The sequence below is a fragment of the Aulonocara sp. 'chitande type north' Nkhata Bay genome, linkage group LG11 (assembly GCF_057382095.1).
Source record: "Aulonocara sp. 'chitande type north' Nkhata Bay isolate Kocher_YH1m ecotype deep benthic linkage group LG11, A_spYH_male_GT1.1, whole genome shotgun sequence".
In the NCBI taxonomy this organism is placed as follows: domain Eukaryota; kingdom Metazoa; phylum Chordata; class Actinopteri; order Cichliformes; family Cichlidae; genus Aulonocara; species Aulonocara sp. 'chitande type north' Nkhata Bay.
The window spans coordinates 29,848,264-29,862,577 of NC_141354.1; the positions used below are offsets into that span (position 1 = coordinate 29,848,264).

The 14,314-nt window shown below is 42.0% G+C and overlaps 2 protein-coding genes across 3 annotated transcripts in view; both read left to right on the forward strand.

Annotated features, from left to right (window-relative positions):
* mindy3 (MINDY lysine 48 deubiquitinase 3) overlaps positions 1–8,138 on the forward strand; it is a 31,029-nt gene extending 22,891 nt beyond the window's left edge. For both annotated transcript variants that reach the window (XM_086311933.1, XM_086311932.1), the window contains exons 13-16: positions 3,362–3,434; positions 5,288–5,375; positions 6,266–6,337; positions 7,233–8,138. In XM_086311933.1, coding sequence (XP_086168059.1) covers positions 3,362–3,434; positions 5,288–5,375; positions 6,266–6,337; positions 7,233–7,382 — 383 coding nt within the window. In that variant the 3' untranslated portion in view covers positions 7,383–8,138. The remainder of the gene's footprint in view (positions 1–3,361; positions 3,435–5,287; positions 5,376–6,265; positions 6,338–7,232) is intronic.
* A 1,997-nt stretch (positions 8,139–10,135) lies between these two features.
* itga8 (integrin, alpha 8) overlaps positions 10,136–14,314 on the forward strand; it is a 41,781-nt gene continuing 37,602 nt past the window's right edge. Inside the window, exons 1-3 of the mRNA XM_086311934.1 lie at positions 10,136–10,514; positions 10,790–10,920; positions 13,667–13,767. Coding sequence (XP_086168060.1) covers positions 10,321–10,514; positions 10,790–10,920; positions 13,667–13,767 — 426 coding nt within the window. The 5' untranslated portion in view covers positions 10,136–10,320. The remainder of the gene's footprint in view (positions 10,515–10,789; positions 10,921–13,666; positions 13,768–14,314) is intronic.

The following is a 14,314-nucleotide window of genomic DNA, read 5'->3' on the forward strand; positions in this document are numbered from 1 at the left end:
AGAAGAAGAGACTCTGCATGACTCTTCTATATGTAAGGCAGCATCAGGCTTTACTTAAGGAACAAGGCCAAGGAAAAAAAGTAAAATGGGCATTTTTTTTTAAAACTTTTCAATGTTTTTTAATGCCTAATTTACTTGCACTTATTTCATTTGAGAGCAGTTTGATAAAACACAAGAGACTTTCAACTATGTTTGCAATAGTTTCTTCCTCTGCTCCCTGCTTCACCAAGTCTGTGAATGTGTCTATTTCACTATCCGCAGACCAGGCATGGGTGAAGTTTAAAAAGCTTTGCAGCAAAAGTCTAAACTTGACCAAATAAAATAAATAATTTAAAAAAAAACTAAAATAACTGGAGGAGAGAAACCAAAAAGGATTTCACCATCAAAGACTACAGTGCAAAAAAAAAAACCACTAACAGAATTTGTTCTAGCAGTAAAAGTGAAATGCATCCAGGCCACTCACCCTTTGTTGTTAGCTCTCTCCATGCTATATAAGTTCTGTTTGCAAAATGTAAGAGTTTATGGGCCCACTGCTGCTGATGGCTGACATACTAAACTTAGAATAACACAGACTTGAATTTAAGAGGTCGGCTCCCTGCCCTGAACACCTGAACCAGCACTGAGGCTGTTATCCAGTATTGATCCAGTAATACACTAAGTATTGATTGGCTTGCCTCAGTTTGATTCATATACAGTCCACATGTTATTCACCTTCTGTCTGTCACCAGCTGTGCACAGGTTTTGATTGAGCACTTTACTTTATTTGCTTATTAATACACCAGTTATATGTAACCTGGCACACGGATGTACTTTAGTTATTCCGAACTTTCACTAACACAGCTACACACACAAACTGAGAAAAAGACATCCTGGCCCAACTGTCTTTTCCTTCCTTCTCCCTGCTTGCAGATGCAGTCATAACCTCTTTTCTTTGTTGTTCTCATCACCATTATTTTCTTCTGCAAAGAGAACAAGGGTCCCTGTCCCTCCTCTGATCTTCATTGTTGTTGTTTAGGTTAGTGAGATCAGCTCAGCTAACAGCTGAGTCAACCATCCTGCTTCTTCCCCCTCTCTTCCTCATTTTCTTAAACCTTCCTTGTCACTTCCAAGTCACTGTGTAAAAAGACCACAGGAAAGACACAGAGAGAGTGGGACAATGACAGCAGAGGCAGCAGGTTGTCATGTCAGTAGAAATGAAAATGTTGTGTGTAATTTTCATTCACGCAGCTTCAGGATTATATTGTTAGATATTTATGTTCACTCAGAGAAGAGAAACATGCAATGAAACATTTAGTGTTAACATCTGCCGTGCAGTGTTTTTCCTCCTGCTTGAATACAAGAGAGTGAAGTGAGCAGTAAAGAGATGTCAGGAGTCGTACACAGGACGTGAGCATGAACTATTTTATTATTAAAGTGTGCAGCTGGGAACCAGTTATAACACATATTTATGTTTTCCTATTTTCAAAGGAACTGTGCTGTTCTTCATTGCTGTAAGCTGCATTATTCACGATATGTGCCGAGGTCTTTCTGTATTTTGTATAGGGGCGGGTATCTCTAAATGATATCCAGATATTTATGACGATCTAGGAAAACAAAAGTACTATCCGTACTTGCAGGCAGCAGCATTTATTTATTTATTTTTTTTAACAATTAATAACTGTCATTGATGACACGCTTTCTGATTTTGAAGGTGCCAGCGCTATAGTGCAGTGGTGTTATAACAGCGTAAATTATATATAAGCCCAAAAATAGCCTTGGTAGTATTTTACCTGGAAACTCTAAATGGAAAGTACATAATAACTGATTAACACTTAACAATAACAAAACTTTCCTGTGTAACACTTCAAGAGCTGTGCAAGGTGGTCACATAAAAATATTTTCTACCTGGGATACTGACTCCTGAATCTTGGATTGAGGGATTTTAACCAGCTGCTTAAAACGCTGCTTTTCCACGATCTGACCGCATCAGTAATTTCCATCCACCGTTTGCTCTTCCTGTCATATGGCGTGCAGCTAATGAGTGCTCCAGCAAAGCTCGGTGGAGTCATTTGTTTACATCTGGGTCTCGCATCACCAGCTGCTAGTGTCTCCTCTTTTGTAGCCTGGTTGTTCTCAACAGTGTTTTTTGCCTCAAATGGTGAAGCGAGTGTTGTTTCTAGCTTTTGGCAGGAACACTTGTCGTGCATATTTTTCAAAGCATTGTGCTTTTGTTGGAGGTTGTTGAAGTAGCTCCCTTTTCAGGTCAATTGTCATAGGATGTTGACACGTGGCTGGCTGCTGAAATTATATCTCCAAATTACATTTGCTTATATCACGTTTTTACGTTGAGGATATGATATAGCGCAGCTTTAATGTGGTGTGATGTGATGTTACCGCATGATTAAATCCTACCAGCTGACAACAAGCTTGCAGGCTCCAACAGCTTTTACAACAAATATGTAAACACAACCATCGTCTGCACTTTCCTTGTTCTTCATTTGTCTCTTCCTGTTGCACAGAATACCACTTTGCTTGTTGTCAAATCCGCTTCTGCTATCATCTGCCAGGACATTCTGCATGCCATATGGTCTTTTCTCCCAAACACTTGTTCAAACAAACACATGCGTGGGCTCCAGTAGTTGGACCCACAATCTTATAGGGATACGTATACACACATGAAGGAAGAATGCACTGTACAGATGAGTGCTGCGTAACAGGGCCATAAATCTGTCTGTGTCGCATGTACGGTCAACACAGCCCCTTGTGTTGTGGAAAAATGGCGCCAGAAACATTCACACGCACGACAGTGATTCACAAGAACTACAAACTCAGTAACCCACTGCACTTTTTTTTTTAAAAAAACATTTGTTTGCCATTGTCCCTGCTGTCTGCCCTCTGCTCGCTGTCACACCATCAGCTGCCACTCTAAGAAAATATCTCTCCGTCTTGGTAGAACGAGATTGAGTTTTTGAGAGCGAACTAGCAGCACACTTGTCAGTTAGTGTTCTTTTGATCGCATTTGGGGTTTATGTGTATATCTAAACACGAGACCGCACAGGCTCACATGCTGATGTTTAAATGACATAAAACTGCACGGCCAGACAGCAGCGGACAGAAACACATGTTAGTGTTTAAAGCTTCTCCTCTCAGGTAAAGCGATCATCACGCTTAAGGAATGTAGGTCAGAGAGAAAAGACAAGGTGTCTGTGTGAAATGTGTGTCAGATGAGTTCATTGCCCAGGCTTGTGATGTAAATAGTTCTTATGCCACATGTGTGTAGGTGAAGGCTTTGCCTTGTTTTTTAATTCAAGTTTGTATCTTATGTTTTGTCTAAAGTCAGCACCCTTTCTTTATGTCTCTTTCTCTCGCTCCCTCTCTGTAGATAATGGTTTCATCCCAGAGTCTCTGCTGGAGGATGTGATGAAAGCTCTTGACCTTGTCTCAGAGCCTGAATAGTAAGTGCTTGCATGTTCAACGCTTTATGTTTGTGTGTGCATGTTTGTGTGTGTGTCCGTCTCCATGTGGCACCTGTAGAGCTTCTTAGATTCTACCTCCAAAGTCACTGGCAGGCCAGGTCAGCACCTCCTTGCTCATGTTTCACTACCAGGCTGCTATAAAGCAAGACCAGAGAGAGCCCGCTATAAAGGCTGGGGAAGAAAGAGTCAGAAATTGAGGCTTACGGGGAGATCGTTAACTGCAGGAAGAAAGACTGAGAGATCGAGGAAACACTTTAAAGTGCCGCTTCAAACAGAAGCACGTTCTCCTCTGAGGAACAGTAAGCCTTAATGCTGTAGTTACTGGACTTGCCAAGTAACCGGACCAATAATCTGGTCTACAGACCCCCAGATGGCCGATACATCACAACAAAACACAGCAAACTGACGGGAGACTCCCAGTGCTAACAGGAGAGTGTCATTCCTTACCACACAACAAGATCTCACCGGGATTCCTATGTTAAAAATAGCATCTTGATTACATCAGTATTTAATAGCAGTATCGAGACTTTAGGAAGTAAACATCGTCATTGAGAGCAGTGAAAGTTTTTTGTTTCCATCTATCCTGTGACCTTTGACAGTCAGCAGCTCTAAGACTTTTGTTATGTTTGGCAAATTATTATTTCTTGAGATTTTAAACACATGGATACATTTCTATATAATTTGATTTTGATTCTATAAGTACTAATAGAAATGTACTTATAGACTGTTTTGGTGAACATGTGGATTCCATGTGGATTCACTTTCTGTATGTCTGGAAATTAAGTAATCAGCTGTGATGCATAATGGGAACCAAAAAGTGAGGTGAAATGTTATTATAGGGTGAGAAGAATATAAACGAGTCTCCTTATTGCGATCTACAAGCACTTAGATGGCATTGTTGCACCCTTACTATGTTTTGAGCAAATCCAGCATATCCAGTGCAAGAAATTCACTGACGAACAATTCAAGTAGTCTACATTTTGATATTTAGGTGTAATCTTAATCAAATATTACCAATCTTGCTAATCTACTGTCTTTGTGCAATTCCTAAACAAACAAACATGATCTGAGAAGAAATTAATGTGGCATACTCAGTGTGTGCAGATTAATCTCACGTCCAGTCAGTTTTTAAGTGATGTAAGTCATGCAGCATTTACTGATATAACCCACCAAAAACAACTGACCCTGCTGAGCCCCATCAACACAACTTTTTCATAGTGGGATTTTTATTTCTTTTTATTGATTCCTCTCATCGTGTTTTTCTTTCCTCCATACAAAAGGTGCAGAAGGTCAGCTAGAAGCTGTTAGTATTTCAGAGGGTTGCTCAGTGACACTGAGTCTTACTCTGCGTGCTCCTGCTGCATGTACAGTTGGTAACAAATCGGCAGATGAAGAAATAATCGTTCTTTTCCTTCTGTGTCTGCGTATACTCCTCACTTTTCTCCTCACTGCCTTAAAAGGGCAATCTGATCAGATTTTTTTTCTATCACAGTGGAATAATAATAACACTGATCTAACACATAGGAATGTCTGGACAGAGGTATATTTAGTTGTACCACAGTATTCACGAAAATATGCACGCGCTTTCCCAAAACATGCATCATGAATCCACACTGAGTGATGAGGTGATTGTAAATTTGGATCAACTTTCATACACAAATCTTGTTTCCTTTGTGCTGATAGTTCCTTTCTCCTGAAACTTGTTTTTATCTGTTTTGTTGGGGCATTTTATGCTGGGTTTTGTTTTTGGTCTGTTTTTGTCTGTAAGTCTGTTTTCGTCTGCTCACTGTATGTTTACTCCCCCTTTTTTTTTAATCTCTTCTCCTTCTCAGTGTGACTCTGGTTAAGAGTAAGCTGGATCCAGAGAACTTGGGCATAATTCTTCTGGGCCCATTCCTGTTGGAGTTTTTCCCTGATCAGGTATGTGTGTGTGTGTGTGTGTGTGTGTGTGTGTGCGTGCATGAAGATGGAGGTCAACTACAGCTTCTACAATACAGCCCCTGCATGATAAATGCCTTCCATCCGTTATACAATCCATATCACAGTTAAAACATATGGAGGAGGCCTTGTGCCCAAACACATATGGGTGACACTTAGGTCTGTTTTCAAAGAATATGTGGAGTGCTGCTTTAGCATTATGCCAATAACATTCCTGTGGTGTCTCATGTGAAATGCATGTGTGCCTGTGTGTGCTCACCATCATATGATGCTGCTTGCCGAGAAGTTTTAAGAAAGAGCAGTAAGATGCTTTTATGAGGCCGGGCGAATGAGGAAGACGGGGAGGTGGGGGAGATAGAGGGGAACTGTGTTAAAGTGATCAGGGCTTTAGGGACTCGCCAGAAGAATGGCCCCGAGCCGCAAAAAAATTATACTACCATTAGCCAACTGGACACACACACACACATGCAGACACACGTGGGATTGGGGCGAGGGTTAGAGTTTCATATATACCGTATAAACACGAGAAGCTGGACACGCTCTCAAAAAACACACCCAATTAGCTTTCTGCACCTTCAAGAAAAGTCATTGGAAGTGTTTTGGCTCACTGTCATTGTTTTGATCATTTTTTTTGTAGCGTAGGCTGTTTTGTGGTAATTTGGAGTTACGCACGCATTTCTGTTTAACGCCTGGGATTTAACATTAAGCTTCGGTTGCAGCCAGAGATGTGACAGTTTGACTTTTGCTTTTCAGCTGGCAAAGGTTCTGCCTCTGTGGGTCTCTGCCTCCATCTCAGTGAGAAAAGATTGCTCAGAGAGTCTTCAACAACACAGCATGTTTTTCACCCCGTTCACTCTGTGCCTGTTTTTCAGGATTCAGGAATCCCAGACTCATTTCCCGTCTACCACTACAATGGTCTTAAACAGTCAAACCACAAAGAGAGGGTAAGACACTCAGGGTTTTCACGGTAACTAATGGCACTGGTTCCCTTTTCATATTCTCTGTCTCTCTCCCAATTACCTCCGCTCCTTTTCCCGTCATCATTCATACATACATGCGCACACATACACACAGCTGGTGGCAGCCGGCCACTCCAAAATAAACAGTAGCTGTTGCGAGCCTAATAGCCTGTCCGTCCATCCAAAGAAAACCCTGGCTTAGCCTCGCGTTTCTCTGAGCCATTTCAACACGAAGGCCATTGTCAGCAGGCTTTCTGTGATAAATGGTCAAACACAGGCTTGTTAAGCAGGATTAGTTTGATGGATGATTATCACCAGATGCCATTGGTGGCTTTGCACAAACCTGGCAGTCAAAAATATCAGTTTCTTCATCTGTCACGTTTCCTGGTGTGTAAAATTGCTAATTTTTTTCCCATACCGCTACCTGAAATTGTAGGAATGGCACCATGTGTGCCCACACAAAAGTGCACACCTACTCACATAAGAGGCAGGTTGTGATGGCATTTCCATTCCTATAGCTCCAAATGGGAATAACAGGCCTGCTGACTGTGTGCCTGTGTCTCTGTGTAAGACTGCTGTGTACTTGCATCCCTTCTGCTGACACCCTCAGAGGAACAGTCAGAATTGAAGTACACTGATTTGCATTTAGGGCGGTTAGCGCCATCGTCTCACAACAAGAACGTCTTTGGTTCAAATCCCAACAGGGGCCTTTTCTGTGTAGAGATTGCATATTTTCCATGTCTGTATGGGCTCTCTCCAAGTACTTTGGCTTCTTCCCTCAGCCCAAAGACATGCATGAGGTTAGGTTAATTGGTCATTCAAGAGATGTTGGGGGGAGGATATTTGCTGTGTATTAACCTGCATTTATGTGCACTCTCAGGTCGAGTACGTGGAGGGGACTGCTTTGGTGCTTGGTTTTGAGGACCCCATGGTGCGGACGGATGACACTCCAGTGAAGCGCTGCCTACAGACTAAGTGGCCATACATCGAGCTCTTGTGGACTACCGATCGCTCTCCGTCATTAAACTAGCACTGACACAACAAGCAGCGTGGTCCTGTGTATGCAGATGGACCACTACTGTGTCACAGCACGCCTCTCTGCACAATGACCCCAAAAAGGTCGGCAGGCTACAAAACTGAAACACATGCAACACAGATGAATGAGAACAAGGAAAACAAAAAAAGACACAAATGCACTCAAGCGATACATGTTCATGGACTAAACATTAAAGCCAGAGATCCACTCTGTCATTCTCACATTCCACACAAACTCACCTCTACACTTCATGCTATTGTCTGTACACCAGTGCTTGTAACTGACACTGAAGATGTTTATGATGTGATTATTTAAAACAAAAAGAGTGACTGTTTATTTTTACAGGTCTGCTCTGTGCCGACACCTGTGCTACAGCTTGGTAGTAAACCGTTAGCATACTAGTTTGATTCGACTGGAGCATGTCATCAAATCAAATGCTGAATCGCATGTAGAGCCAGTCGACTGTGAAACACTACTGTTAACCCAGCTATAGGACTGTTCAAGGGAAAACCTACCAAAGCCTTCCACATAAGAGAACACAGAGACGGACTGCTTAGAGTTTACAGCGTAAAAGGGACCAACCCGGACGCAGAGATATGACAGGAGGTTTTCCGTGTTTTAACCAAGACGGAGCTGGTTTAGGTGCTCTGTGTGAGTGCTTCATGCACTACACTTGGATGTTGGACATGTGCTCATGTATTTATTACCAACACTCAAAAATTGTGAAATAAACACCTTTTTTTTTGTTGACATGCTGTGTGGTTTGGTAACTTAAAATCCTAGAAATTCCCTTCTTAAGTATCCTGTCATGACCAAACACGGGACAACATAAGGTGTCGGATATCCCAGCTCGGTCAGGACCTTAACCACTAAATTGCACGAACGAATGTTTTGTGTTCCCCAGAGACTCTAAATCTACAAGACACTGATGGTCACTTAAGTACCTTCCTATAAACAGGAGAGGAAAAAAAATGCATGTTTCTGTTTGCTCAAAATTGTCCCAGTTGAAGACAAACGAGACGGTCTGTACTCGGTCTTGTATGTCCTCACACTTTGGTCCCTCATAATTCAAAACAAGTGGTGAATGTTTGCAGAGTGAAAATTTGTACCATTTTAGCTACTTAGTCTCGATTCGGGGTTATGACAGCAGCATTTGTAGCTCAGCACACATGTATTTGTGTGTTTATATGTGGATGCAGAACGCTTGTTCCTCTCTCCGTCTATGCACAGGAGATGTGTAATATTACCTGGGTGTGTCTCTAATGGAGAAGGGATGTGGTTATAATCCGACATAACGCTCATTTTAAAAGTCTTATGGTGAGGTTTTACAGAGAGAAGAGAAATGAAGTCAAAGTGTTTAAAACATAAACCACCACTGTTCTCGTGCAGTCATCAATCCACAGTGACCTGCAGTAAATCTCTGATCAGGACACACTGGCAGATTGACAGGAAGTAACACGAACTGTATGCGAAGTAATGGTTCCACGTTTGGAAATAGGACGTCTGTGATCATTTTATTGGAGGCAAGGCAGTGGACAAAATGATTACGGATGGAAATGTGCACACCGGATACTCAAACTGAACTCTAAACCTGGAGAATGATGGCGTTACACAGACTGCAAAAAGCGCAGGACGTCTGGTGTCTCTTCACTCCATCATCCTTCTCGCCATGTCGTCCTGCGAGCGAAACTAAAAGAAACACATATGCGCCTGCTTCTGTCTGCTCATGTTTTCAATTCTTTATTTCCTCTGTTCGTCTTAGATTTACTTTGAAACAGCTGAGAAAGAACAGAGACATTCCCTAAACCCATTTTCTCTCTGTCACAAACGGGCAGACACACAAACCTTTCACTCCTCTACAAAAAGGGAAAAGGGGGATGAGAGATGTGCAGACAAAGTCGAACAAGTCTGTGATAATAAAGTAAAATGAAGCAGAGGACACAGGTACACAGGCAGGGTTTGTACAGGTGTGGAAGTTTTCTTTTTATCTGTTAGGTGACGGTTACATCTTCTCACCTTTGCGGGGGGGATGAGAAAAAACGCTTCACTTTTGCGCTGCTTCACTGTGTTTTTACAACCCTGCGAGCCTGCCAGGGGAACTTAATTTATCACTAAGGTCCCATAAAGCTTGGTTTAATTAAAACAAACTCCCCATGATAATAAGAGGCAGTTTGCGGGTTTGTGTCTTTTTGTTTCCTTCCTTTTATTTTCAATTTAAAAAAAAAGGCTCTGATGTGTGCTGAGCTAAATATATTCTACTGCGTGGTCTGTCACCTCTTCAAAAGTTTTTTTTGAAGGGGGGTGTTTTTTCTAAGATATGCAGCCTAACAAAACTAGCACATACCTCGATTTTTCTTTTCTTTTTCCCCTGCAAGTCGACATAATAATTACTGACATAATTACAAGTGATTATTCTCCACGGAAGGAAACGCAGCCCTGTTTAACGGCATGGTTAGCCCGTAAAAGTAGGCTCTAATGTGCTTTAATTTACCAGTCTCTTTGCGTTTGCGTGCGCACTGGCCATATCTGCGCGTGCTCGGCCCAGTGTTTAATATTAGTTATTGTTTCGGGATGTCTTAGAAAAGCTCCTGTACTTTAAAGGGAGCGGTGACGCGCCAGTCTCTTCTGCGCGCTCAGATGTGGGGGTTTTTTTTGGGGGGGGGGTTGCCTTGTCATGTGTGGGGGGTAAAGTTTTGTGCGGAAGGCGGGGGCGCGGCTGTGTAGTGTGGAGGCTCTGGGCAGACTGGTGGTTTCAGGGTGTCAAGAGTCAGTTCTGGGCGAGCGCAGCAGAGTGCATGAAGGAAACCGGGAGCAGGGAGAGTTGGCGGGCTTAAACTCTGGACTGTGCGAGCAAACCTCACCTGCATCTTGGAATCTCTCTCACCCCCTGTCTCACTTTTTGGGAATAGTGGGAAGCTTGCTGTTCCTTGGGATGGAGCGTGGATGGGACGGTGTTTCATATGCTGGGATGTGTATTCTGGGTGTTCTGTCCGTGCTCTCGTCGGCGCTAAACGGAGTTTGGGGGTTTAACTTTTACGCAGAGCATCCCACAGTTTATAGGGGACCCGATGGAAGTTACTTCGGTTATGCTGTGGACTTCTACCAAGCTACCGCCGACAGCAACACGTGAGTGGCAACATCAGGGCTGAAGCTGTCCTGCAGAAGTTCTTCTTAAACTGTACCTGTACAAATTCAACACATTGCCTAACACTAATACTAATAAAATAATAAAGAAAAAGAGTGATGGGGGGAATAATGAAAATCCATGAGCGTCATTATCTGTCTTACCTCTGACAGATTAAGGAAAACAGAGTAAAAGGACCTGCCATGTATGAGAGTTTATGCATTGTTTGAAGAGTACATTGTCTTGCATATGTCTTGGTTTTTCTTTTGCCTATTAGGATCAGTGTGCTGGTTGGGGCTCCCAAAGCCAACACCTCCCAGCCCGGCATCGTAGAGGCTGGAGCCGTTTATTACTGCCCCTGGCCTGGGCTGCCTGAGAGCTGCAGACAGATACCCTTTGACAACTCCAGTGAGTTACCTGAAGCCTGTTTTCTCTCTGTCTTTCTCACTGACCTGAATAAACATGAGGTAGACTGCTGGTTTCTTTGCAGTAAATAGAAAGGATTACCCGTTTGAGCTGGACAAACCGTGAACCTGTCACAGTCATTGTTTCATGAGTTCTCATATAAGTGTTTTATTTAATACCAGAGATGAAATTGAACCATCATTTATTTCACTTGTAATAATTCCTTTTAGAATCATAGGTGGCCCCAGATGTTACTGGAATTGAAACCACTGTTTTATGACCTGTGTGTGTCTGTTTAAGTTGGCGCAAGTGTTATTGGATGAAAAGAGAGAGAGATGAGACATGTGGGTCTCATCAGCTTCCTGTAACAATAAAAAAAAGGAAAAAAAAGTATGGCAGGTTTGCTGGTGGATTTCTTCATCATGTTGATTATGGTATCCAGTATATTATCAACAGTGGTGTCCAATCAACTTTTGTTGGTGGGTCTAATGTTTCTGACACACGCTTCTCTATCTGAGTTGGCATGTGTGTGTGTGAGAGAGAGAGAAAGAGGGAGAGAGAGAGGAGGGGGTAAACTGAATGCACATGGGAATTTAGTTTCCCTTCGGAAGAAAGGGGGATTGGGCGAGGTCTGCTTTTTATTAGATCTTGAAAATGTAACCGTCTCCTTTCCCTCCCCTCCATCAGTCTGTCCTTCTCTCTCTCTCTCTCTCTCTCTCTCTCTCTCTCTCTCTCTCTCTCTCTCTCTCTCTCTCACCTATTACAAGGACTTCTAACATCTTTGTGATGACCACAAAAAGTGAAGTGGTGAAGCAACTGGCTTATCAGTGCAGTGATAGGAGTAACTCTACTCTCTTGTAGTGTTATGGGCAGATCTAACATATCCAACAGGATCCAGAGAAAGATGTACATATATATAAACAGCAGATTGTAACTGAATTAACATAAAAACCTTCAATCCATAAGAAAAAACCTTTGAAGATGAAGCTGCAGTTGGAAGCCATACTGCTGCAGAGATCGTCATATTATTATACCACAGTGTGACTATGACTGGATAATTTATCAACAAGCAGCTGATGCGGAAATAGCTGATAGCTGATCAGCTGATAAAAGCACTGCTTCAGTGTTCTGCCTGAACTACAGCAAGGCTCCATGAAGATAAAGACTGAGATGTTTTGTTTTCTCTAAAGTTAATTACAGTTATTTTTCACCGAGGGGGGTTTAGTTTTAATTTGAAGTGTTTTGGGGGTTAATTTCAGGTTTGAGGGACAGAGGCATAAACTTAGTGGAACAAATTTGTGTGTGAAGTCATGTGTGCATCTTTCCACTACAATGGGGGGTTATGCACAAGTTGATTGATGACCGTGGCCACTGTGGATATTTCTAGAGTTACAGCAGACCCATTCTTACAGGTATAAACCAGACTAGGTAGGAGGCACATGCATACACACACTGATGCACACTGTACAAAGTATCTGGAGCAGAGTGCTGAGCATCTGTGTGCACTTGACTGGTTAATGTCCATATATCAACTTCACGTGCGTCTGATTATGCGTGTGCATGGTTTCAGTGACATTATGCAGATGTGTCAAGTCATGCCAGTGAAGTGACGTGAACAGGAGAGGGGATGATATGCTATCACAGATTAATGATCGATTGGATGTCCGTGTGAGTTAAGAAGTCTGGAAAGTAAAGCTGAATACTCCACTGCTTCACGTCTGCTCTGCTGATGCATTGCTACTCAGTTTACCAGAAAAATGATGTTTTCATTTAGAAACACTTAAAAATGATGAATATTTTTGAAATTCTATTTTCCTTTTCCAAGAAGAGATGTAGCTAATGTTCACAATCGCACAAAATACATGCACATCTGAAAGCAACACCTCGCATAACCCGATCGTGGTTTTATGCTGTGAAGTTAATCATTCAATACCCTCATCCACTATTACTCAGGCTTTGGGAATAAAAGTGGCACTGATACTTAATTGAACCTGTATTGCCAACACTGCAATGTTAATGATTACAATCCTTTTTAAAAATACACACACACACACACACACACACACACACACACACACACACACACACACACACACACACACACACACACTCTCATATATATATATATATAATCTACATTATATATAATCTACATTATATATAATCTAAAATCAATCTTGACTTTAGCTGGCAAACTTGTACTGTACATCTGGTTGTCTGTAATTTTAGTGTGTGCTTGCTAAAAGAAGGTGTTTAATGAAGAGAGGTCTGCACTGCATGGTTGGACTTTATTAACACTGAAAACTACCTGCAACAGAGCGAAAACAAACATGTACACACACTAAACGCCAAGTCGACACATAATTGTAATCTCAATGGGGAACCATGTCCATGTGCGCTTTGTGGGGAGGGGGTGGGGGCGCTATGTATCTGTGTAGGGTCAGAATGAGTCTCTTAAGTCTTGTTATTTTTTATGAGCTTTAACTTAAAAACGAAGTCTCTGTAGTTCGACAAATGAATGTTTGTGGGGGACAGATGTTGTTCTGATGTGTGTTATTGGTCTGTTTATGATGTTGCTGTTTGTTCTTTATTGTATCTAGGGCAAATGTTTTCTGTGCTCACAAGCAGAGCTACAGGCAGCCTCAATGGTCAATATCTCAATATCGCTTTTACTGCCATCCATTATACATTATATCTTTTCTGTACTCTTACGATACCCTTTATGTCTTTATTTTTTTTCTCTCTCCAGATAACAGAATGATTAAGGTAAATGGTACCAGAGAGCCTCTGGAGTTTAAGTCGCACCAGTGGTTTGGAGCATCGGTCAGAGCACACAGAGGCGAAGTGGTGGTGAGTGGAAATAAAGTCAGATATTATCTGAATCATTTAACTTATCCCACACAGATTTTCCCCCTACATTCCCCTCTTTTCTAAAGAAAACTGATGAAATCTTAACTGATTTCAGATCAAGAGGGAAGACGCACCAGCAAGTAGCTCTTCATGGTGACCATATTATAATAAGTCGTAAGTTAATAAGAATATCTAGGGTGATTAACTGGTGTCAGGGGATTCAGGTACAAGGGCACTACAATTTCATGCAAAAGCTGCAAGATTTTTTCATAAATGGAAATGACAAAGTTCCATGTAATGGCGTAAGAGCAAGCATTCCTCAGAAATATATCACACTCTGTCTGGTGAAAAGAAATTGTCACCATCAGGGTGGGAGTACAAGACACCGCCTTTGCAGACTTCCTGTGGCCAATTTCTCCATCATACCTTCCAACATAACTGTTAAACAAATCCAGGTGATTTGAGGAGTTTGGCACTCGCGCGGTGTCACACAGTTTTTGGTTTTTTGTGTATTGTTGCGACGCTGCTGCAGAGCACTTTGTTCTTA